Source organism: Enhydra lutris, unplaced genomic scaffold (genome assembly GCF_002288905.1).
Source record: "Enhydra lutris kenyoni isolate GAN:26980312 unplaced genomic scaffold, ASM228890v2 scaffoldscaffold43, whole genome shotgun sequence".
Taxonomy (NCBI): domain Eukaryota; kingdom Metazoa; phylum Chordata; class Mammalia; order Carnivora; family Mustelidae; genus Enhydra; species Enhydra lutris.
In genome coordinates this window covers 10,481,570-10,507,233 of record NW_019154127.1, presented here as the reverse complement: position 1 = coordinate 10,507,233, position 25,664 = coordinate 10,481,570, and the positions used below count along the sequence as shown (strand labels likewise).

Sequence of the window (25,664 nt, the reverse complement as noted above, 5' to 3'; positions counted from 1 at the left end):
ATCCTCCAAAGAACAAACACCTATAATCAAATAAACCCAGAAGGACCACACACTAAGCCCCCTCTGGAAATCCACTCAGTGCCTTCTTCAGCTCCAATAAGGCCTTCATCCAAGAAAACATGTAAACTCTACTTAGCATTTAACATACAAGTGTCTTTGCATGAGCCACCTCTTCTCCCTGCAGACACCCTGGAATGGGTTCCTTGGCAGTGCTTTGGGAAACACCCAGATCTGTGTTTCACTTGGAGGACTTCCATGTCTGGTTCTCCCAGAACCCCACTGTCCTGACTCCTTCCAGCCCTCCCCATTCAAAATCTGCCATTCCACATTGCCTTCTGCCACAGATGTATTCATTCCAGAATCAGAGATTTTATATTCCCGTTGCAATAATGATCAGAAGAACAGCCAGCATTTGCTTAGGGCTCTCTAATGTCATCTATTTTATAAGCACTTTATGTGCATCATTTCATTTAACCCACCCAATCAATGTAGGAAAAAGATACTACTTTGTAACTGGGGCATTGAGAGATTATGCAGAACCAGGGCAGGACACCCACCCAGCCACCAGCTTAGCCTCCTGTGACTGTCACCATCTGATTCTGTATCAATAAGCTACTTCCCAGAAGCCCTCACCTTAGAAATATCACTCTGCTTTCCAGTATCCATGGAAACAGACTCTGAGACAGGTTGCCCTATCTGGCCCTTTTGAAACTTCATTCTGTGTTTGTTCTGGAAGGTGTTTGCTGGCACTTGGTCCCAGGGCAACCCTATCCTGTGGTTTGGCTAAAACTACCCCACTCCTGGCACCTATGCTAGAAGCCTCCTGCCAGGAAAACAGTAGTAAATGGCCAGATTGGCAGAACATCTCCATCGCTCCTTGCCCCCTTCCTGCATGATTATGTTTTAATAGAACAGCAGAGACATCTCACCTTAAAGGTTCCTAAATCCTAAGGCCTGAGCTGCTCTTGCTGGCTTTAAGTTTGGCCCAGGCATAAGAGCACTTGAAGAAGGTTGGTCAAGCCCTGGATGGCCCTCAGTCAACCAAATTCAGTTGAATACTACCCGTGTTGTCTGAGTGCTCACTACTCATCCTAAATATACAAGATTTTATTCACTAGCTCACTTCAAGACAAAGCACCATGCTTTGTTCCTGACCATCTTCATCTTTCAGGAGTATGGCTGGAATCTCTCTTATTGAACTCAATAGTTTGGGCATGAAAACCAAAATTTCCTTTGAAACATCACTTCAAAAATCAAAATATAATTCCTTTGACCTTATAATATAGTTACAACTTTTGGTAAAGGTTCCTCATCGGACTTGTTAACCCTTGTCCCCACAGTGGTTGAAATAGGTAGTCATTGCTAGCTAGAGAAAGGTCTGACCATCATTCTGTCCATCGTCACTGCCCTCCACCTGAAATGTGTCCTGTTATTTACAGGACCATTGATCACCAAGAATCGTTGACCTCCCGGTGATGCTTGACAGTTGGTCGATGGCATTTTCTAATTATTGGGAAGTAGAAATGTGATGCTTTAAAACACTCTGGTCTCTGACTACAGGAATCCAATAGGAGAGTGCCATTAATTTCTAGCCAGAAGGAAAGGTTAGCCTCACACACTGACAGGCACCTGAAGTTTCCCATTAAGAGTTTGTACCCTAGTGCCACAGATAATCAGGAGTGCTCTCTGCAGGGCTACGTGTCGGAAACCAGAACACGTCAGTATTATTAATGAAAAACGAATGTAGATGTTGGGCTTCTGCTGTCAGGTCCAATGGTCAGAACCTGTTTCTGGAGAAAGCCCACCCAGTGTGGGGACTATGGGAAGGCTGCGGCATGACCCCCTGCGCCGAGCCGTGGCTCCTACTGCAGTAGGAGCCCACGCCGCATCCCACGCTGGGATGCCAGCAGACACCTTGGCAGTCTCTCCTCTGTCTTCCTGCCAAAAAATTTTATTCTAACTTCAAGAGGCTTTCCTCTCCTGCCAGAGCCTGAGTAATTGGATTTTGTAAGGTTCATTCTGTTCAGGGCCTTTTTTGGGCACAGAAGTCTAACTGTGTTGTTTATGACTTTCACATCACCATTCCTGTGTCAAGGCATGCCGCAGCGTGGTCCCAGCTGACTGATAAACTCATATGAACAACATCCTGGGCTACAGTGCTTGAAAATGTATGAATATATCCACATATCCTAACGGAAGCGTCCCTTGGAGTAAAAGGCTCTTAAGAAAGTGTGGAAAGTATCGCAACAAAGTAATGAAAATCTGGAGACAACCAAATAATGACACACAGCTCAACCAACTGCTTCCTTTCCATGCACTAAAGTGCTCCCAATCCATCTGAACCCAGTCTCCTGCTTCCCTAACCTTAGGAAGCCAACTGGGCTTGGAAACCTGACAAGTGAGTCATTTCAAGAAGTTAATTAAAGGACATTCCAGAATAATTAAAGCTCAGAAGAGGTGGGAAGGAAGGGAATGTACCTCAGGCTCTCTCAAATAGAGGAATCAATAAACTTGGAAGAAGAGCCCTTCTCTTCCCCTCCACTCCCCCAACCCCAAACCCTGGCCGGCGTGAGAGCCCCTCAAGTGTAGACAGCTGTAGTGGGGTTCTTCTAAGCCTGCAAACAGAGCTGACTTGCAATGGAGCCCCAACATGGGGTGGTGCCCACTTCTCTGCGGACAGCTCCATCTGAGGCTTTGCCAAACACAGAATTTCCGAACTCTGTTCAACAGTCAGCAGCAACAAGAAGCCTCCCCAAATCAGTGTTCGCTTCATGAGAAGGCCCTCTCTGGTGCGTGCCTCTCTCATGTCCACGCTCAGAAAGCCGACCCCTACAGATAACCTCCTTTCAGTATTCTGCAGCGGTTCTAACGCAGCGCTTGCATTTTTACTTGTTTTTGCTCTTTTAGCCGAGGTTGTAACTGTTGTTGTAATGAGCGATAACACAAGGGCCTGGGGAGGGAAGGCGAGGGAGACGTGGAAAGGGGGTAAACGTGTCTGGCTTCCTGTGTCCCTGCCGTTCTGCAGACGATCGCTCCACGGTCCTGTTAACGGATGCTGACTTTGGGGAGGCGGCGAAGCAGAAGTCCCTGACGGTGACACACACGGTACATTACCAGTCAGTGTCGCAAGCCACCGGGCCCCTGGTGGACGTTTCTGACGCGCGGCCAGGAACGAGTAAGTGGTCAGACGGCGCAGACTGTGTGTGTGTGCTGGCAATGCCGACAAGACGTTGACGCTCTGTCCCCGTCAGACGGAGGTGGGGCTCACTGGTCCCGCGTCTCAGAAATAAATACATATGATAGTAGCTTTCACTGGGACAGTGCGTTTTTACCGTCCGATCTGAGCTGGTATCCAAATTGTGTCAGTTGAACCCAATAACCCTTGGTAGTGATTTACTATGAAAGTGCTAGAAATCTCAGGTCGAGGTAAATTTTTCTTTTTAATTTGGATGACATTAGAAAACAGGAAGGTAATTAACATTAGTGAGTATGTACTCTGTGCCAGGATTAGGATTAAAAGGTCATGTCCTGGACGTGTATCTGTAAGGCAGCCCTGCAAGGTACCTACTTATAATGGATATGAATAGATATGATAGCCTCTGTTTTACAGGTAAAAAAAAAAAAAAAAAAAAAATGGATCCTCAGAGAAGTTAGGTGAACAGCCCAAAGTTGTATACACAATGCAGAGTGAAGCCAAGATTGAGCTGTGGGTCTGTCCTCGGACCTTGTGCTTTCCTCCTGCACATGCTTTTTGAGAAAAATTGTAGTCTTGGCTAATCTGGGGATTATGTTTGACTTAGTTATTAATATCTGCATCCATAATATATGAGAATTAATTACTGCAATGAAATTAAATCTCTTAATATGTATCCAGAGCTTATTAATTAGACATTCTTACTCCTTCATAATTGAAATTGTTTCTAAATCTCTTTAAAGACTGAGAAATCGATGTCCTGATTATTATCTCTTTGAAAGCTTTGATGTCTAGCTTTTAAATCTCTAATCGCTCTGCAAAAAGTTACATTCTCAGAGTGTTATAATTAGAAAAATAAATATTACGATGTTAAAAACCGCTTTTCATAAGTTCAGACTCGAAAGGCATTTATGAAATGCATCAAGCACCACGAAGGAAACCAGTCGGTTCCTAATAACATTTTAATTTGAAAATGGTTTGAAGTGTTACTGAAATTCACTTGAAAAATTATCCTCAAGAACATGCTAAAGATATCTTTTATTTCCTCTTTTGTCTAACCTCTCCCCCTTCTTTCCCTAATGACATTCGCACACCCTGAAGACCGGAACAGGGCATGAGGGAGAGTTAACTTTGCAAGGGAGTAGGAGCGAGAGCCTTGCCCTTAGGAACTGCTTCATGGTCCCTGGCATTCTCTCCAGCTACTGGCTTCCCTATCATCATTTGCCTGGTCCAGGGTCTGGACACTTCAGGAGGCTGCCCCAATGGGTTTCTGAGCCACTGATTGCTGTGCAGTGGGGGAAAGACTACAGACCCAGGGGGACTAAAATGGATGAATTCATGACCTCAGAGGTTCATGACCAGGCAGCATGGAAGCTGATGGAGACATTAGCAGGAAAATAGGAAAGAGGCAGAGGAAATAGGACAGGTGCCCAGGTAGTGGTTCCCAGACTCTTAAATGCATCAGGATCACTCAGGATGTCTGTTCAAAACCCCATTCCAGGGCTCCATCCCCAGAGGTTCTGACCCACTGGGCCCAGGAGTCTGCATTGTAAAGGACATTCTGGGAGATTCTGATGCTGATTGTCCAGAGCCCTCTCAGAGAAATACTTCCCCAAGTGTTAGACCTGTGTGTGTCCCTGGCCTTTAATGCCATGGGACAGGACCTCTAAAGCTTGCCACACTCACAGCACTTGACTTCTTTCTGCCGGGAAAAACGAGGAAGCATTCCCACCTCCCCTTCAATGTTGGACTGGCAGAGCTGACAGAGGCCAGCAGTGATAGAGGAGAGGGAACTTATACCAAAGCACTGGGAACCTCCCAGCTGCATGATCACACCCCCACCTGACTAATGGACATACTGACTCGAGGACATTTAAAATACCAGCAGAGATGTGAATGTCGGTCCTAAGCAGAAACTAGAACCAGCAAGAGGCAAGTGGAAGGCTGGAGGCACATGGGCAGCATGTCCACGTCTCTCAGACCTGTAACCCCAGAAGCATAGCTGGGGAGCTGCAAGGATGCATACATTCAGACCCAGAATTACTTACTAAGATTTTACTTGACATATGGCTCAGTGATGGGGACTTTGGTCGTGAGACCAAAAGAGACATTCACTTCATCTTAGCGCAGGAGTCAGACGCAAACAAAGAACACCATCATTTTTCATTTACCTGAGAGAACTAGGGAAAAACCGGATATAAGGAAGAGACAGTGAGATAGTGAGTTGGGGGTGTGTGTGAGAGAGGATGGGAGAGGCGGCTTTGAACACGAGTCTGGGGAGCCCGCCATTGAGGAGAAAATCTGAGTCATGGCCAGGAGGCAGCCTGCCAGGCAGAGGGAATGGGAGGGAAAAGCTCCTAAGGCCTGTTGGAGCAGAAGTGTCCAGGAATGCAGTGAGCCACAGGGGAAGGGGAGGGGAGGAGCCAGAGAGAGAGCTGGACTGGTCGCCAGGCCTCCTGGGCCAACCTCGGGAGTTTGCTTGTCATACTGGGAGAGCTGGGAGGCTCTGCACAGGGCTTAGCCTGATGACCCCGTCACCTTGAAACAACCCCAGCTTCCAGAACGCTGCTTCCTTCCTTTGGGATGGACCTCATCCCGCAGTGTTTACAGACATTGGGCAGAGCTCCTCAAACGCATGCCTCAGTGTCTAGTCCAAACCAACCAACCAACCTACCAACAACATCAGAGCTATTCCTTTAATAATGTCTGCACAACATTCTCTATCAATAAACAATCTTCGGGATCAGTTTTTCCTTAAATATTCCCCAGAACCACATGAGGAGGGACTAAGAAATCCCATTTTTCATTTAGAAGTAGAAACAGTGGGGGGTCCACCCCCCCACCCCCGCAGATGACCCCCAGCCCTCCACTTGCACCCTGAGCCCCGAGTCTGTCGTGGTGCCCATGTGCGGCCGCCTGTCCTCTCGGTCCCGTGTGGTTGGTTCTCCATACCACAGCTGGGCGCATGTGCAGAGAAGGATCTAGAGTCTGCTTCCTCAGTGGCAGGCAGCATTATTACTCTGTTCTAATGATGCTAGGACAGCGTCGTCAAGGTCGGGGCTCTCTAGTTTAAAGAAGAGCATCTACGATATGTTGTTTGCACTCTATCATGACTTCATCATAGAAGCTATGTTTCTAGGCATTAATTTTTTTTTTAGTTCTCCCAACTTGCAACAAAGATTCATTATGAGGTTGGGAGAAATCCCAACAATGGGCTATTTAACTCTTCAACGAGAGGAAACAGAGACCTTGGCTGTGTCTGCAGCTCTGTTTGTGTCCCTGTCTGTCCCTGTGGGTTAGGGTACAGGACAAAGAGGGGCATCTCTTGGTATCTCTGTTTGTGTCCCCCACCCCCAGTTCCAGCTGCAGGGTCTGACACACAGTAGGCACTCAGTAAACATACTTAAACATCAGTCCACTGTCAAGTTCTGAAATCAGAGTAAAAGGGATGGAAAAGAAAGGATGTTTAACCTTTTAGACAGTACGCAGACAGTCCACTTGGCCTCTTTGTTCTCCATTTCGTAAGACATCTGATAGGCTGGAGGTCTGGAGCCAGCCGATTGGAGGCTGCAGGTATGTACGCAGGGTCTCCCAGCACAGTCCATGGAGATGACCAATGAGATCATCACGGGAGAACTTGAATCAACTTTCTTGGGCACAAACAAATTGTGCAAGGGTACAAAGACATATGAAGTGAAATGTGTTAGACTTGATCTGAGTTTTGGGGTCATATTTACATGGAGTCATCCCTTTGTCACCACCCACCCATCTGGAACAAGAGCATGTACAAGCACCCTTGATGCAAAGAGGGCTAGATTGGGAATGACTAGGAAGCACGCCTGTCCTTAACAGCTCTACCCTTCAGCTGAAGCATGGGAACTCTCCAGCATCTGGTCTTGATTTTTTTTAGGATTTTATTTATTTATTAGAGAGAAAGAGAAAGATCATGAGCAGGGGGAGCAGGAGAGGGAGAAGCAGACTTCCCACTGAACCCCAGCGGGGGCTGGGGGGTTTGATCCCAGGACTCTGAGATCATAACATGAGCCAAAGGCTGACACTTCACCCGTGAGCCGCCCAGGTTCCCCTTGTTCTGATTCTTTAACGAGTGTATTTTTTCTACCAAACCCTCTCTAAACGGAGTTTCTAGCCTTCCTGATCAATGCACCAAATCTCCTCCCACCCTCTTCCCAATAAGCAGGATGTGCTCCAACCCTTTCCAAGTGTTTGTCACCCAGGAATCAGGCCAGGCCCCGAGATCTATTGAGCTCCCCCCTCCATGTATCGCAACAGCCCTATGGGTGGGTGAGGTGATAAGTCCGCTCTCCGAGATGAGGGAAGTGGGCACATCTGAGAAGCTCACCGCCAGCGAGTAGTGAAACTGGGTCAAAGGCAGGCAACCTAACTCAGCCGCTCTGTGTTGCTGCTCGGTGGGGCGGGTTCTTCTTAGGGGACATCTGGGGACTGAGCAGATTTGCATATAGAAGTAGGGAGAGGTCCCGATGTGCATCGACTCTTTTTTCACTGAGTCTTTGAAAACCAATGCACACTCTATCGCCCAGAACTGTACTCAACACCATACTACAGGAAAATACCTGATATAGGCCAGGAAATCCCGTATATAAAGAGCCTTTGGTAAATATTTGTTCCTCATGTGATGGGAATGCTCAGGCCCCACCGCGTCATCACCACGTGCAGCGGAGGCCACAGCCCCTACAAGATAGGACAGCAAATGCCAGAGAATAAAAGCAGATTAATGCCCAGATCACACTACACATGACATGTTTTATAACCCTATTAGCCACAAAATCCTCTCTTATCCCAAATTCAGGATGATTAAAATAATTTGATTCACTGGGCAGAAAAGCTTAATGTAGGTTCAGACCCAGTCTTGAAAGGCCAAGAGTTATTTGTGTCACTTACCTTCTAATTTGTTGGCTGTTTAGCAAGCATGATGGCTCATCACTAAGTTGCATTCGTATCAGGATGGTAGGGAGCCAAATAAAATGCTTTCCATGCAGGGGCAGTAAATGTCAACATTTCCTTAGTAGATTACCTGGTAGGGTCTACAAAGGAGACTACCAAGTAGATGCCAAGTCGGATTTTTACTTTAGCTGCTATCTTAGGAGCTACCATACGAAAGAGTTCAGCTCAGGTACAAAACAGCTCCCAAAACCTGATTATTAAAAAAAAAAAAAAAAAAGTGTGTCAACCACCCCAATATTCTACCTACTGAGATAATTTTGCCTCTAGGATGGTTGCTTAGAGCAGAACAGAATTGCAGCCTGTGGTTTAGGGAAAGTAATATCATGACCTATATTTCCAGCGTTATCAGGCCACTGATAAAACTGTCCTCATCTAGAAAAAAAAAGGATAATGAACAAAATTAACTTGAAAAGAGTTCCGGCTTTGAATAGAGGTTGGCATGTACAACGTGACCATGGAATTTTCCACACAGGGTGATCTCAGTGAAAAAGGGGCTACAGTCCTGCCCCACTATGGGTGGGCAGGTCAGTGGGGAGGAAACACAGGAGGGAGCTATTGGGAGAAAATAGCGTCCTTAAAGTGGGAAGATCAAACGGATACCCACCCACCCCGCCACCCAAGCATCCGTGACAGGAGTAAGTCTGATCCATGGCTGTAGTTGCAAGAAACTTAAAGAATAAAAGTGAGAACCTTCAAAAAAAATTTTTTAAAAAATGAGAATCCTCAAATCTTACGTAAGGGACAGGGTAATTTTTTGAAAAAGTTTCATTAGCATTTAAATAACAAGCTCCATTTATTGAAGCTTTCCTTGGGAAATCCCTTGTACCTGGAAGATACTTAGCCTCCTACCCATGAGAATACTTTTCTATCTCTTTGAGGATCTCTCTCTCAGCATTTCAGTGGAGAAGCACAATTATCATTCATACCTTGCTGTCCAGAGAGCCTGGCGCTCAAGCCTAACACATTTACATTCTAATCAAGGCAAAAAATATATATATATCTCTTCCAATAAATTCTTCTGTGGAATTTTGCAAGGAAGGGATGAAACCTGGCTTAAAATCAATGCCCCAAAGAATATGCACTGAGATGAAGCATTTTGATGACCCAGGAAATCTTAAAATATATCGATTTGGCTGCCATCTTAATTCTTCTCTCCAGCACTGTAGAATGATGGATTAGATTCTAAGTCCAATAACTATAATTCGCAAAGAGGAAAATCCTCCCTTTAAAAGGAAAGTCCTTTTACCACTTCTAAGTGTCTGCCTCCTGTGATCCAAACTGGCATTACAAAGGAGGCACTGTCACGGGAACACTGTATTAGACACTTAGATGTCCAGGGTGGGGATATTTGTGGTCAAGTGCTGGGCAATCACTGAGCCAACCCATGCTGTCCTGGGCTCCCTATTTACCACATAATAGCTGTTTTATTTCTCTCTGCCTCCACTGCTTCACCCACAAAATGATCTTGGACTCTTTGGGTTCATCCAGGGGATTCTGTGTGCCGGAGATTATTGTAGGCTCTGTGAATGGACCCAAGGATGAACAGCCTTACCCCTGCCCCAGAGAGACCTCCAGGTCCACAAAGGCATATTAGTAAGTCACTGTCCCAATGCTAAAGGTTTTCCATCTCAGTGTTGATCTTTTGGTCCTGCTCCATTAGGGCTGACTAGTCAATATTGACTGTGGTCTTGAGAGATGGCCAGGCCATCTTGAAACATAACTGCATAAGATTACTTTTTGAGAAGCAGAGAATTCAGTGGTGGAAACTGTTCCATCTAGGACCTTATGTGGCCTTCAGGCTTCAGGAGTCCAAGAAAAAAAAAAATCACTCCAAGTAATGAAACCTTTCCTTTTTTCCACAAAGTTCCAGAAAAGACAGACGCTTTGTTGTGTTGTGGTCCACTCTAGTGTCCAGCCAAAGACCTGAACTAAGAACTCTGTCCAGTGCATTGGCCTGCTGTCTCTGGTTCCAGCTTAAGAGAAAATGAAACCCATAAGGCACCTGCCTCTATATATATAAATCTCTGTGTTTTTGAGGGTGGCAGTTACAAAATCCAGATATCGATTAACTGTGTGTGCTCCGCATTGAACATCCCATGTCTTGGACAAAGTTCAGACAATTCTCTTAAAAAGATGTTACCATATGCAAAGGACTAAGGGGAAGGTGTCATTCTTCTCATCTGGGAAGTTGCAATTTAGTTGATGAGTAAAACAGTCCTACTCAAGGCAATAAGTGCAAAACCACGATAAAACTGTATTGTTTCCTAGAGCTGCTGTAACAACATACCACAAACCGGGGTGGCTTAAAAGAACAGAAATTTATTGTCTCACTGTTCTGGGGCCCAGAAATCCAAGTGCAAGATGTCAGCAGAGTTACGCTCTTTCTGAAACCTGTAGAGAAGGGTCCTTCCTCACCTCTGCCTAGTTTCTGGTGATCGCTGTGGACAACCTTTGACATTCCTTGGCTTACAACCCCAGCACCTCAATCTCTGCCTCCCTGGTTCCATGGCTGTCTTCCCTCTGAGTGTCTGTGTCCTGTTCTTAGAAGGACACTAGTTCTGTTAGATTGAAGGCCACCCTACTCCAGTCTGACTTTATCATAACTAATGACATCTGCTGTGACCCTATTTCCAAATAAGGTCACATTCTGAGGTCCTAGGGATTAGGATGTGGACATATCTTTTAAGGAGACATGATTCAACCCATAACAACCCCTTAAGGTATGAGAACTATAAAAAAGAGGCCATGTTGGATCATATTTGGCCGAACATGGAAGATGGTGGTTATTCTCTAGAAGTTTGGGTGATGTGTGTTGAGCCAGAAAAACACTAAGGACTGAGAGGAAGGTTTGAGTCCATAACTCCTGAGTCCAGATCTAATGTTTTCTCTCCCGCAGGACTTTTTAGAATGTTTACATTTCACATCAATGTCTCAGTCCATAAGAGAAAGGAAAGGAATTATCTGGACAGGGGCAGTCAGGGAAGGCTTCCTGAAGGCAAGAGTCCTGCAGGGGTTTCTTAGAGCTGGCTGGAGAGAACCACTCTCAACACTTTGCTCATGACTGAGCATACTCCTAGACACTAAGAAATACGGTATTCTTGGCTCTTCGCAGATCCCACCACCAGGAGGAATGCAAAGGCAGGACCTACAGCAAGAAACCGGTACGCCAGCCAGTGGACCCTCAACAGACCCCACCCCACCATTTCAGCACACACCCTCAGCACAGACTGGAGGCTGCCGACGCCCAGGGCTGCAGGATCAATGGACAAGGAGAGTGACAGCTACAGTGTCAGCCCCTCACAAGACACAGGTAGGAGTCTGCACACCTCCTCTGCAACCCTGCAGATGAGCATGGCCCACAGATGGGCTGCAGAGGCTACTACTTATGCCCCTTCAAGGTCACTTTCAAATTGTTAGGCCACTTACGTAACAGGTACCAGTACAACCAGGCAGCATTAATGACGCCCAGGGCCCAGTGATTTCTGCAAAGCAAACTCAAAAGGCATCTGTTTTGCAGGTGTCCTGAATCTCAGACTCATGGTCTTCTCTCCCTTTCAGTTCTTACCCCACTGAGAGACACAGACGCTTTAAAATTTTCACCCGCACGATTGCAATAATTCCTGATTATACTCTGAGGGCACACATGACCCACTACCATCTCTGGGTTTAAGAGGCTTCACTTGAAATTTCATGGCAAGGTCATAGCACCCTCTATAGGGAACGTAGGCTGATCCTCTTGACAATTAAACAGGGGCTGATTATAAGGTAAGTCATCCAGTCTGTGCCATCAACCACCAAGATTTCATTTCAGAGAGAAGACAGGGCCTAAGAATAGCACTGGCTTGTCCCACCCCCTACCTTAACTTTTGAAAAGAAATTATATCTAACCTAATAGCTGTTGGAAATTTTCATACTCATTTTCCTTTGTTCTGGCTGATATACTGTAAAAATAGGTTCCAAAGGTGGAGTGTTACCCTGTACACTTATTTTTATGGCTGTTATTTCTCTCAGAAGAGTCTCAGAGCTCCACAGAGGTGATTCAAAACTTTTTAGTGTGTAAAATAGAGATTCCTCTGACCAAGACTCTCCTCCTTTGGTCCTGATGGCTCTCTGGGCCCCATAAAGGGTGGTGGTCACAAAGGAAGAGTCTGAGGGACCAGGGTCCGTTCTTCCTACCGGCCAGTTTTGTGCACTATCACAGGCTTCATTTCCAAACACCATCACGTCCTCCTTGCCAGTCTGGGGCTGGAGGAGCCTAACAGCAGAGCTCAAATCATTCACATCAATTAAAGTCTCTATGGAACAGGCTGATTCACGATTCAGAGCAGGGGGTGGACACTGCCATCCGTGTACACCATGTTCCCAATTATTTTAACGAAATGCAGAATTTTTTAAAGATTATTTATTTATTTATTTGACAGAGAGGGGGTGAGAGAGCACAAGCAGGGACAGAGGGAGAGCAAGAAGCAGACTCCCCGCTGAGCAGGGAACCTGACGTGGGACTCAATCCCGGGACCCTAAGATCATGACCTGAGCCAAAGGCAGGCGCCTAACTGACAGAGCCACTCAGATGCCCTGAAACACAGAACTTTTTAAGCATTGCTGATTGATGGCCGTGTCCCAGGCTGGGAAAAATTCAGCTGAAACCAAGTTCCATGAGCCCAATTTACCAAGGCACACAGAGCAGGCCCCATAGTGACAAAGGCAGTTCTCAGCCAAAGACCCCCCGCCAGGACACCAGCCAGGTGGTACAAGGATCCAGGAAAAGCAGCCACAAGCTAGCGACGTCCGTCCAGTGGGTGTGCCCATAGGCCATGATTGACCCGTCTTGTTCTCTCACTTTCACACGGCAGATCGAGCACGAAGCAGCATGGTCTCTACAGAAAGTGCCTCCTCCACGTATGAAGAACTGGCCAGGGCCTACGAGCACGCCAAGATGGAAGAGCAACTGAGGCACGCCAAGTTCACCATCACAGAATGCTTCATATCAGACACATCATCGGAGCAGTTGACGGCAGGGACAAACGAGTACACAGACAGTCTGACCTCCAGCACCCCTTCAGAATCGGGGATCTGCAGGTTCACTGCATCTCCCCCCAAACCTCAGGATGGAGGTCGAGTGATGAACATGGCGGTTCCAAAGGCACATCGGCCAGGTGAGCAAAGCAGTGCACCGACCACTGGGGAGGAGACGTGTCTTCCTGATTCACACCCGTCCGCTATGAAAGCCCGTCCTGGTGTTTGGACACGGGGCTCTGTTTACAGGTTGCTGTGTAATGAACCACCCCAAAGCTTATGGGTTTCCAACAGCGACAGTCACTTACTTTGTCTACAAATCTGAAATGTAGTCAGGGCTTGGAGGGAACAGCTGCCCAGCTGTGTCACTGGGAACGCTCACTTAGGTCTGGATGAGACCTTCCAGACACCTCCCTCACCTGGCAGCCTGGTGCTGGTCGTGTCTTCCCCAGGTGGGTTTCTCCCCAGTGTGTCTCCAGCTTCTTCATATCCTGGCAGCTCGGTTCTAAAGCAGGGGTCCCAACAGACAAACAGTAGAAATAGCTGTTCTCTTAAGGTTGGGCTGGGAGAGTGACACATCGCTTCTGTCATATTCTGTTGTTTAAGCAATCAAAGAGCCCAGGTAGCTCAGGTTGGAGAGAGTCCCCATCACTTGATGAGAGGAGGCTCAAACATGAGAGCTTGAGTTTTAAAAAGCTGTTGTTCTGAGGATTTTTGAGGAGAGAGATCTTACTGGTGGGCTAGTGCTTGGGCCTTGGTTTCATCGAGCTACCCAAAATGACGAAGACTGGCTGGGGTTTGGTCAGCTACTGTTCGGTCTTTACCTTGAGCATGTGAGAGTGGACTGGGTGTGTGAGAGTGGACTGGGCGTGTAGGTGGCAGCTCTGAGTTCTAAGGCCTCCAGGGCCTGGCAGATCATGTGCATAAATGAAGAGGATGGGGAGCATGGAGAAGGGGAATGATTCATGATAGACAGTTTGAGTTCACAGACTGTCTAAAGGGGAGAGACTCCAGCATGTTCCTGCAGACTCATCTCAAGTGAAAAAGGGGGGCCAGGATGAGTGACTTTCTCAAGAGAAGCCAGAAATCTTGGTTTCCTATGAAGAGCCACAGTTTTCAAGTGTTGGGTAAGATATCTGGGCACCTGGGAGGCTCAGTGGGTTAAAGCCTCTGCCCTTGGCTCAGGTCATGATCCCAGGGTCCTGGGATCCCAGGGTCCTCCCTGCTCAGCGGGGAGCCTGCTTCCTCCTCTCTCTCTGCCTGCCTCTCTGCCTACTTGTGATCTCTGTTAAATAAATAAATTTTTTTTTTTAAAAAACAAGGTATCTGCAAACCATTGTAGAGGACAAATAGGCAGGTCTGTCTGCTGAATCCAACCACAGCAGCCAGTGGTTCTTCTCATCTGAAGACTTCCTCTTCACCCTGAAAGAGCTGCCTATAGACTTTCCTTTGCGGACCAGCCTATCCATTCTTGTTGAATCCAGTTCTATTTCCCTTTTTCCCATTTTCTGAGCCATTCTACTAGTCCTATTTCAAAAATTTATCTTTGCTTTTAAATTACTGCAATTCCTTTGGGGTTTATGGCATATAGCCCAGCTGAAATGAGCCTTATAAATGCGTAAAAATATATAAAATAAGAATTGTCTATCCAGCAACTAATCTTCCAAACTGAGTCTAAATTCATGCCAGCATACAATAAAGAATGATGGCTTCATTTATTCTCATTCTCTCTACCTCCTCAGGGAGAAGATGAGCTGTTATTTGTGGGTGTCTTTATTTCAAGCATTTCTTGTTGTTGGCATTTATTTGCAAGGCAAATGCAGAAAAACATAGGATAAAAACATAAGCTCTTTGTGGCCATTAAGCCCAAGGCAGAGGAACACAGGAAAGAAGAAAATGTGCCTCTGGGCATGTTGTTTAACCTTGGTGGGCTTCAGTTGCCCCATCTGTAAAATGGGCATGACCTTGGTGTAAGACGTGTGTAGCATAATTTGGGTAAAATGGTTAGCAGTTGTTGTTTCTGTTGTTGCCTTGTTGATGCTGTTGTTAGGATTCTCATGGCAACTCCAGTGTGGTCTCCAGAGGAGCTGTTGGCTCCTCTACTCCTTCCCTCTTTTGTTTACTTTTCTTCGGTGGCCACAGACACCCTGGGAAGTATCTGCCTCATTTGGGTATCACCCAGTTACGTATGCCATGTTTCCATTGGCGGCCATCTTCCCTTGCATACAGTAGCTCCTGGGAGAAATGATGGTCTTACTTGTACAAGCTTTGAATTAATTAAAGGCTTGAGTTTCTTTTTTTTTTTTTAATTTTTATTTATTTTTTAAATTACTTTTCAGTGTTCCAGAATTCATTATTTATGCACCACACCCAGTGCTCCATGCAATACATGCCCTCCATAATACCCACCACCAGGCTCAGCCATCCCCCAACCCCCTCACCTCCAAAACCCTTAGATTGTTTTTTATGTCCGTAGTCTCTCATGGTTCGTCTCCCCCTCCAATTTCCCCCAACTTGCTTCTCCTCTCCATCTCCCCATGTCCTCCATGTTATTTCTTATGCTCCACAAATAAGCGAAACCATATGATAATTGACTCTCTCTGCTTGACTTACTTCCCTTAGCATAATCTCTTCCAGTCCCGTCCATGTTGCTACAAAAGTTGGGTATTCATCCTTTCTGATGGAGGCATCATACTCCATAGTGTATATGGACCACATCTTCCTTATCCATTCGTCCGTTGAAGGACATCTTGGTTCTTTCCACAGCTGGGTGACTGTGGCCATTGCTACTATGAACATTGGGGTAAAAATGGCCCTTTTTTTCACTCCATCTGTACCTTTGGTGTAAATACCCAGTAGTGCAATGGCAGGGTCATAGGGAAGCTCTATTTTTAATTTCTTAAGGAATCTCCACACTGTTTTCCAAAGTGGCTGCACCAACTTGCATTCTCACCAAGATTGTAGGAGGGTTCCCCTTTCTCCACATCCTCTCCAACCCACGTTGTGTACTTTCTTGTTAATTTTGGTCATTCTAACTGGTGTAAGGTGGTATCTCAATGTGGTTTTGATTTGAATCTCCCTGATGGCTAGTGACGATGAACATTTTTTCATGTGTCTGCTAGCCATTCGTATGTCTTCATTGGAGATCATTGACATGATTGTCTGTTTTGTGTGTGTTGAGTTTGAGGTGTTCTTTATAGATCCTGGATATCAGCCCTTTGTACTGTCATTTGCCTCTTTGTTTTGTTGACTGTTTCCTTTGCTGTGCAGAAGCTTTTGATCTTGATGATGTCCCAAAAGTTCATTTTTGCTTTTGTTCCCTTTGCCTTTGGAGACACATCTTGAAAGAAGTTGCTGTGGCCAATGTCGAAGTGGTTACTGCCTATATTCTCCTCTAGGATTCTGATGGAGTTTCTTTGTTGATGTCTTGTTGTTCCTCTTGTTAGATTCAATTTTTTTAAAAAGTTTGAAATTTTGTTATGACATTGTTGCCTGGATCCATCAGAACAATTGAGAGATCACAATTAATTGAAGCAGCATAGTCTTAAAATGCTATTTAGACTAAAATGATTTTATAACTTTAGGTATGAGTCATTTTTTAAGTCAATGCAAGACCAAACGTCCACAAACTTTGTTTTGTCCACTCTAGATGACTGTATTACTATTATTGAATATTTGATATGCTTTTTGGAAAGCCTTTCTATTGTCCCTTTATAATGAGACTAAATTCAACAACAGGCACAAAAGCCAAGGTTACAATTTATTATTCTGCTGACTGGAGGCTGTGTCAAATTTATCAGTTCCTTGAGCTGCACTTTCAAACCTCATTCCCACCTGTGTCCCCATGGCTCTAGATGGCAGAGGTCGGCCTGTGCCTCAGTGAAGTCTTGCCAATCTCTCTGCATCTTTCTCCTCACCATCAGCTCTTCTTGTGTGATGGTCTTTTCTTCCACTTGTAGTCCAAAGCTTTTAAACACTCCACAAATCAAGTCAGGATCAAGTTAAATCAACATGGCCAGATACTGGCTCTAGGAAGAGAGAACTTGTCTTTATTGCCTTCCTACTTCTCTTCCAGTGTCTAGCAGGTAATTTGGCAACACAGTGAACACTCAAGAAATATTTTAAATGACTTAAGCACTGAATATATGCTTCTCTCACTGTGTCTGATACATACAGTAGGTACTTAATAAATATATTGAATGAATGCATTTATCATCATTGCGTTGATGACAAGAATGGCCAATTAGTTAAAACATGACAATTATTAGAAATTCTTAGTAAAATATAAGAGAACGTTTAAATCAACCCCATCTCCCAGCTTACCTTTAAATAAAGTGACTTATTTTCTAGTCTTGCTCTTCACAAATCAAAAGGAAACCTCTTCTACAGGTAAAGGCGAGCTGCCCATGGCATGTGACATGAAGGCAAACATCAGAATCTCGCTTTAGATGTTTAACTATACCTGAATTTTGAATTTACTGAATTTTGAGGACTTTTTTGCTTTAAATAAAATGCCAATTATGCTGTGGTTTTATTTTCCACAATAAATGATGGTCGTTTCCAACTTTAATAACAAAAGACAAACCAAACAAACAAATAAAACTCTATCTTCCTTTGAGAAATTTCTCTCTTGGTCAAGGCAACTTCCAATACTCTGATTACAGTACCTGTTCTTGGGTTCAGATACCATTCTGAGCCAGTTTCTAACATTCTTGGATTGTGGCTGCACCTCCATTTATGAGTTTATCCTATGCAATCAAGAAATACCCTTGCATGAAGCTGCTTAAATCAATTTAAAGCTTCACATATGCAACCGAATGCATCCTGGCCCCACGAGCAGCAAGAGAAGCGTCAGCCCCTTTATATCTCTGCACTCACACTCTGGGGTCCCATCCTTAAATATATGTTTGTTGGCCCCTCCCATGATGAACATACTTGACGTTCTCCAGCCGGAGATGATCACAGACTGCTGCCAACTTGTTGGTTCTCTACACAACCAGGTACCTGAAGCAGTCTTCGGCTTCCAGTGTACGGATGCATTCACACCATCCCTCACACCCTTCTTTAATCAAATGGGAGAGTATGGAGTGAGAGGTGCTTACCTGAAGGACAAGCTGACCTCTGCTCCAGCAGCGCCCTCCAATGAAGGCTGATCTTCCTGTTCTCAGCTGTCTCTGTGATTGTGCTGTTTCACCTCCAAAGCCCATGTGGTTTTCATGCTGGCTCTTGAATCAGAATTAGACTCCAGAGATCTTCACTGCCAAAAATCCTTCTCCACAGACTCATTCTATCTGCATCTACCTCACCACCTGCAGAATGAGCTCTGCTCCCAGCAGGTCACCAGGCACAGACTCCCTCCTCCTGACCCAAGGTGCCACAGTGGGTTCCTCTCAAGCAGTTCTGTATCCCCACTCCCCTCACCCCTTTGGGTCAGGTGATGGGAGGTCCTATGCCTCAGGTTTGCAACCTTCTCCTCTTTTTTTTGCACTCACTACAATGAGATTTTGAAATTTCTATTATGGATGTTATTCTAAGAACTATGGAAAGGGTCTCCTTTCAAGTGCAAGTATCTTTGACACTTCCACATGGACACAAACAGGTGTGCACACCATACATGCATGCACATACGCCATGCACACTGAGCTTCTCTGGCCTCCATCCTTCCAGAGATGCCCCTGATTCTTCCCTCCCAGACTCCCAGCTTCCTTTCTAACTTCAGCATGTCTTTTTTGATCTCCCACTCAATAGCTGGTCCCACTTTCAGAGCCGGAGATACGATAGACAAGATGCACAAAGACCTCATCTTAAGGGAGTTTATATTCCTGGTTGGAGAAACAGACACTGATCAAATAAGCAAACAACACAGTTTCAGATCATGATAAGTGCTAGGAAGGGAAGTAATGGGGAAGGGGATCAAGTCTGGCAGGGGTTAGGGGTTGGGGAGAATGGTCCAGGAAGTCCTCTTGGAGCAAGGAGTTGTGAACTGAGCTCTAAGGTGAATGGGGCAAAGAAACTCCAGAAGACATCCTAAGGTGACAGCGGTGTGCACAGGGGAAGAGTAAAGGCAGGAAATTGGAATGAGCTTCACATTCACCACCCACAGCAACAGTTAGCTCTGAGCTGACAAACTTTCAAATACTCCCATAATATTTAAAGTTAGAAAGACCTAGGGGCCATGAACAGCACCTCCGAATATTGCTCTACATACCTGCCATAGGTGGACCTAAATATTTCACCATGCTCATCCGGGCTCACTGCTAAGACAGTGATCTTTTTTTTTTAATTTTTTATTTCTTTTCAGCGTAACAGTATTCATTGTTTTTGCACCACACCCAGTGCTCCATGCAATCCGTGCCCTCTCTAATACCCACCACCTGGTTCCCCCAACCTCCCCCCCCCCGCCCCTTCAAAACCCTCAGATTGTTTTTCAGAGTCCATAGTCTGTCATGGTTCACCTCCCCTTCCAATTTCCCTCAACTCCCTTTTCCTCACTGATCCCTTTAACGTGTATTGGCGATTTCACCTTCTTCAATGGTCTTCGACAAAACTGTCTTGTTATTTTAGTCTGATGTCTCCAGGACACATGAAGTGATGGTGGGACTCCTTATGAAGGGTCCCAAGCTTGGAACTCCAAGCCCACTTGCCTTTTGCACTGGCCTCCTCCCCTTTCTGCCTCTGGTTCCAGGGGCCCGAGTCTTCTCAACTTTCTGAGAGCTCTTGTAGTTTTATCGTAGACACTGCTGCTTGTGTATGTCCTCCAATTCCTAAGTGTGTGTTCTTTTGTTCAGACTGCCTTTTCTCCAACTCCAAGCCCCTTAGCTCACTGTTTTTCTTGGTTAGCTTATTGGGGTTCAGCTTTAGTTGCCAGGGATCCCATGGGTGGTACAAGGTAAGGAGGAGGTCTGTGCCTGGTAACTGGTAAGGGAGAGGTAGGAAGCCCATCTATGTCCTGCAGAGTGGCCAGAAGAAAGTTTCTAGATTCTAGTGGCACAGATGACAAGCAAAAAGGATTAATCACAGTGAAAGTTCACTGCCTCTCCAAAAAGTCCCTTTGAAAACACAAATCTATTACACTCATTTATTCAACCCATATTTGTTGAATATCTTCTCTGTAAAAAGATGCTGTATCAGGTATTACCCTAAGACATAAAAGTGTTAATAATATTAAACCAATGCTTCCCACAGTCTCCTTAATTCATCAGAATAGCAGGTAGTATCCTAAACAGCAGACAGAGACCTATAGACACAAAACAGATAAGTATGGAAATCCAAGAAACAAGGCAAAATTCAGCTTCTGGAAGACAGGGACCACACACACACCCCCAACACAAACACACACACACTCTCCTGTGAGATGTCATGATAACCTGAAGGTGCTGGGAATATACAAAACTGTAAGAAAACAGCAAAGACCATCATATTTCCATGGAGCCCTGTGTGGGCACAGCGGGCACCAACTTCTAATGCATCCTATATCCCAAACTAGGAAGCAACGAGCTTTAAATTCCAGAGTGTGGTGGACACTCTGGTGTTGAAATCCCTTGTGTAGTTGCCCATTGCTCAGGATAGAGACTCACAGGATTTCGAGAAGCCAGACCCGTCTTCCTCACTGGTCATGACTCCTGCTCTCTGGGCTCCTAAACTCCCCAAATGTATATTCCATCTGCCTAGAATCCTCTCGTTTCTAGGTTAACTTGGTCCTTCCATGGGATAACTCAAGGTGCACAGGATTGCTGAGACAGGTCTGCCAGCCCCACGGTGGAGCAGGGGCAGGTCTCCCAGCAGGCTCCCTCCTCAGTCGTCCCCAGTGTGTGGGTCCTCATAGATCTTAGGTGGAACCTGGTGCTTCTTTGAACCTCACGGACCCTTCCTCACTGGGTGCTCCAAACACCCAGCTAAGGGATTCTGACCTGGCCTCCATGCTGGGACAGGTTTTCCAATCCTGCTCTTTATTCAGAACTATTTTATTTCAGAAAAATCATGAGCAGCAACAAACTCAAAGCCCCACTTTGTACCTCAGTGCAGTTTTTAAAGTTCACCAGAGAGTAGGAGGATCACAATATTGATGAGCTCTTAAAAATGCATGAAGCCTCCTAAGTACAAGCCAAGAATGGTAATACAATCCACGTACATGGACCTCTGGTATCAATCTCTCATTATTTATTTAGGGGTTTTCCTGGGGGCCATTTGGGAGTGAAGATTCATTTACCAAGAGAGATTCATTTACAAGTTTTCATTACCTTGCTGCAGCATTAATATTAAACTAAAAAAGTGTTAGATCTCTTTTGCCTCCAGAATGGGCAGACTCCATACTCTCTCCCCTTGTAACTAGCTCTTTGATGCTGTCATTACAAGTCTGATCTGTGTGGTTCTTATTGAAATTGCTAGAAGTCAAGGTAAGCATCTTTTGCTTCTTACCTTTGCATCAATACCCAACTCCATCCAAGGGCAGATGTGAAGCCTTATTAGAAATGGATGAAAGTTCCTTTTTATATGGCCCCAGAGGAGAGCTAAGCCCCAGAGACTCTGATTCATTTTCTTTTTACACATACTTATTGTGAAACCCTATACATGCTTTCACAGGAGCTAATGAAGTATTGCATTGGAAGGGGAAGAAAGCTTTTGCCATGTGCCTCAGAATTTTAGGCTCCCCAAAATGCATTCATTTGTTTTGTACTTATCCTCAAATTCCTAATGCATTGTGCTTGCCCAATTTTCACAGGTTAGATAGTAAAGAGCATAAGAAAGACTCTTACAGACTTGAGAGTGCCCTTAGAAATGACCGTGCCCACTTCACCTGACTAAAGATAAGATGCAAAACTTGAAGGGGTTCACAGAACCATCTAGAGGTAAAGGCAGCATTTTTACAGGAAGCCCAGAATTCTCCAGCTCATGTTTTTATCCCATTCTAAGCTCCCACCTCATCAGACAAATAGGCAGAAGACCTTGTGACTGCTGTTGCATGAGACCCATCCCTCACTTTCTCCCAAGAACGGAGGGCATAACTCCTTGTGGATTAGTAGATACTGAGCAGTATAATTCCTTATTTGATAGAATGAAATGTTTTTCAAATAAAATTAAAGCAAAATAAGGGTCCACTTGGAATTGTGACCTTTAGACCCTTTAAACCACGGTGTCTCAGGGTCAGCACAGTGAGCACTGGAGGACTGGAGACATGGGGGTGAGGGGCGGGCAGTGGCGTCCTATGCTTTGTAGGATGTTGGACAGCATCCCTAGCCTGTGTCCAAGAAAAATCAGTGGCAGCCACACCCCAGCTGTGATATCCAAATAGTCTTCAGACATGGCCACACACCTCCTGGGGGCAGAGTCCCTCTTTGCTGAGAACCACTGATCTCAACTTTAGACATTTCCTTCCCGAGTGTGTGCACACTGAATGGCAGGAAACACCGTCTGAGAATAGATTCATGGAACGCACATCCATTATAGATTTTCTGAATGGATGCATTCTTGCTCTTTTTCAATATTGATTTTTGCCATCCTTCTTCCAAAGCTAAAGTGCATTCAGACTTTGTGTGTGCTTCTGACGCTACCGAGAAAGTTCAGGAAATTTGGGTCTCCAGATAGGAAGGTTTCAGATGAGTGAGGCTGGTTTACTGTGAGTTTTCATGTGGTGGGGCCAACCATGGCTCGAAATCTCCCTCGGGGAGGATGGCAAGCTTTGAGCACCTACCTGCTGGTGGATGCGGGACCATCAGGGCATCTGGGGGTGAGGAGTTGTGGAGGCACCCATGAGCAAGATATTTAGGGACAGAGGGAGAAATCGATGCCACTTGTTTCATGTGAACTTTCGGAGATACTAGTGGTACCCAAGGTCCATGGCCCCTCAGCTCAGCCTCTCAGAGCCCCTTCTCCCCGAGGGTATGTCGGCCCCTCCAGCTGTACCCCCACCCCATGTCTCTGACTCAAGGGCCGTGGGCCTCAGGAGCAGAGCACAGAGGGGTGACTGTTCATGACACAAGTGCATGAATAAGCATCACAAAAACCAGTGGGTGGAGTGTGCCCCAAAGGCTCATCGGGGGCTCCTAGCCACCGTCACTGCGTTTGCACTCATGCTGGGTTTGGGAAAGTAGCTAATGGGTTTAGCTAACTAGGAAAGTGCTAGAAGTGTAGCCAGCTAGGTAAGTAGGGCAGAAGGAAAACGTGGAAGGAGGCATTGGCGTTCCCAGATCCTTTCCCTTCCAGCGGTCAGAATGTGAGACTAGGTCTTCCTGCTGTCTGTCCCTTTCTCCTGGGTGCCTCATCCTCTCCTTGTGGTGTCTGCCCCTCCCCCAGGCTCTCCTCCCCTCTGTCCTCATGACATACACACAGTCACACACACATAGTCACATGGACACATACAATATACACACATACATGCACACAAACACATGAACACATCATATACAAATAAACACATGAACACACACATACAGATGGCACACGTGTACACACACATGCACACGGAACGCCTGCACATAAACACATTTACATGTACATATGCACACGCACAGAAACACATATGCATGTGTACACAGGTAGACACACAAACACATACACACATGCACAGATATGTATACACATGTGTAGACACACAAATGCACACACATACACACATGCACACACCCCACTTTCCTTGACATGGTGCCCTGGCATCTGCGTTGCACACCGCTGCCATCTCCGTCCCCCTCCTGCCTGCACTGTCTCTCTCACATCTTCCTTCTACCTTCATTCCATGGAGGAGAGTGTCGGCATAAGGAAAACAAAACAAGAAGGAGAGAGAGAGAAAGGGGAGGGGAAAGGCTGAGTAAAGCAGAGAGGAGGAGCACAGATAATAAATGATTCAATCCTTGCTGAAAGTAGAGGTGAACTCCACTGTAGCTGTTTTCCAGAACATGCACTAAGGTCAGGGTTTGGCTCTGCCTGTGTTTGTGGCAATAGTGGGTCAACACACAGGATGCCAAGGGCTGTGTGCCTGGTAGAGTTGATTGTAGAGTTCAAGACAAAAAAAGGTCCTTGAATGTCTCCTAGGTCACTGCTGCTTTCACAAGTATGGGACGCCTCCAGAGGGTCCTGGCGGATTAGCTTTAGGGCATGTTGCCCCACAGAGATGGAGAGGGTTCAGCAGCCAGGGGTGGGTCGCCTGGGGGTGGCTGGACAGTGAGGAACCAAGACACCTGTGCCCTGTGGGTTCAGATGCCTTTGAAGAGGCTTCTTCTCCTTCCTGAAGGAGACTTCAGGGAAGCCCCCTCCAACCTAGTCCTCAGGGGGTCTTTGGGGGTCAGCTGGACAGGTGTCTGCCTCCCCAGGGAGCAGAGGAACTACGGGAAGAGGTGCTGCCTTGGCTCCTGTAGGGAAGAAGGGCAGGTGACAGATCAGAGCACAGGGTGGAGACCCCATATTCCACAACTCCACTGGCTGCAGTAACTGGTCTCTCAAGAGAAATCCCCTCCTTTCCTGTGACTGACATAAGTGGACACAGTTCCCATACAGTAGAAGCGTTCAAAGAGGTTCTCCCAGCCAAGAAGAAAGGACATCTACGCAAGTGTCCCGTAGCTGGCATAACAAAGGGCCAAAAACTGGGTGGCTCCAATCAACACGGATTTATTCTCTCACAGTGCTAAGGGCAGAATTCCAGAATCCAGTGTCAGCAAGGCTGTGCTCCCTCCCGGAACTCTAGGAAAGAATCCCTTCCTTGCCTCCTCCAGCTCCTGGGGGCTCTAGGCACTCCTTGCCTTGTGGCTACATCTCTCCATCCTCTCCCTCCCTCTTCAGATGGTTTTTCCCGTCTTCTCTCTCTCTAGTCTCCTTCTGTCTTTCCTTATAAGAACACCTGCCACTGGATTTGGGTCCACCTGCAGTCCTGATGATATCATTTCCAGATCCTTAATTAATTATATCTACAAAGACTTTCTCCTACAAAGGTCACACTCACAGATTCTGAGGATTGGGACATGGACCTAACTTTTGGAAGTGGTGGACACTAATCAACCCACGGAAGACAGAAACCAAGTTAGAAACCCCTGGCCAGTCTCCAGTCCCTAACTTCAGACCTTCTGAGAAGGGACACATCTGGCTGAAAACCTTTCACATGCATTACCTAATTAGACCTGCGCTACAACTCTATGTGGTAGATTCTACTATTATTCCCATTTTATGAGTGAGGAGACTGAGCCCAGATTAAATGCGGGCAATGCCTCCCAGACCTCTACTCCTAATCTGCACCATTAGAATCCTTGTTTAGTTTCTCCCATGGAAACAAGCAGATGGAGGGTGGGAGGCTGAGAAAAGCGGATGTGCCAACATCCAGACGGTCGCCACGGTTTCCATTCCTCTCCTCTGGCTGGAGTAATAAGCACATGTGTTGCCCCAGATCTGTGGGCACCTGAAGAACATGGAAGATGCATGGGTGATTGGAGATTCCGGTTTCCCAAGTGGTCCTTGGACCAGCACATGGGTTGGGATTTTAATGGAC

General features: G+C 46.0%; 1 protein-coding gene across 1 annotated transcript in view; it reads left to right on the top strand.

Annotated features, from left to right (window-relative positions):
- The window catches only part of LOC111155672 (DS cell adhesion molecule), a 766,750-nt gene that overhangs the window by 738,560 nt on the left and 2,526 nt on the right, over nucleotides 1-25,664 (top strand). The window contains exons 31-33 of the mRNA XM_022515961.1: nucleotides 3,026-3,175; nucleotides 11,289-11,486; nucleotides 13,030-13,332. Of these exons, the coding sequence (XP_022371669.1) occupies nucleotides 3,026-3,175; nucleotides 11,289-11,486; nucleotides 13,030-13,332 (651 nt within the window). The remainder of the gene's footprint in view (nucleotides 1-3,025; nucleotides 3,176-11,288; nucleotides 11,487-13,029; nucleotides 13,333-25,664) is intronic.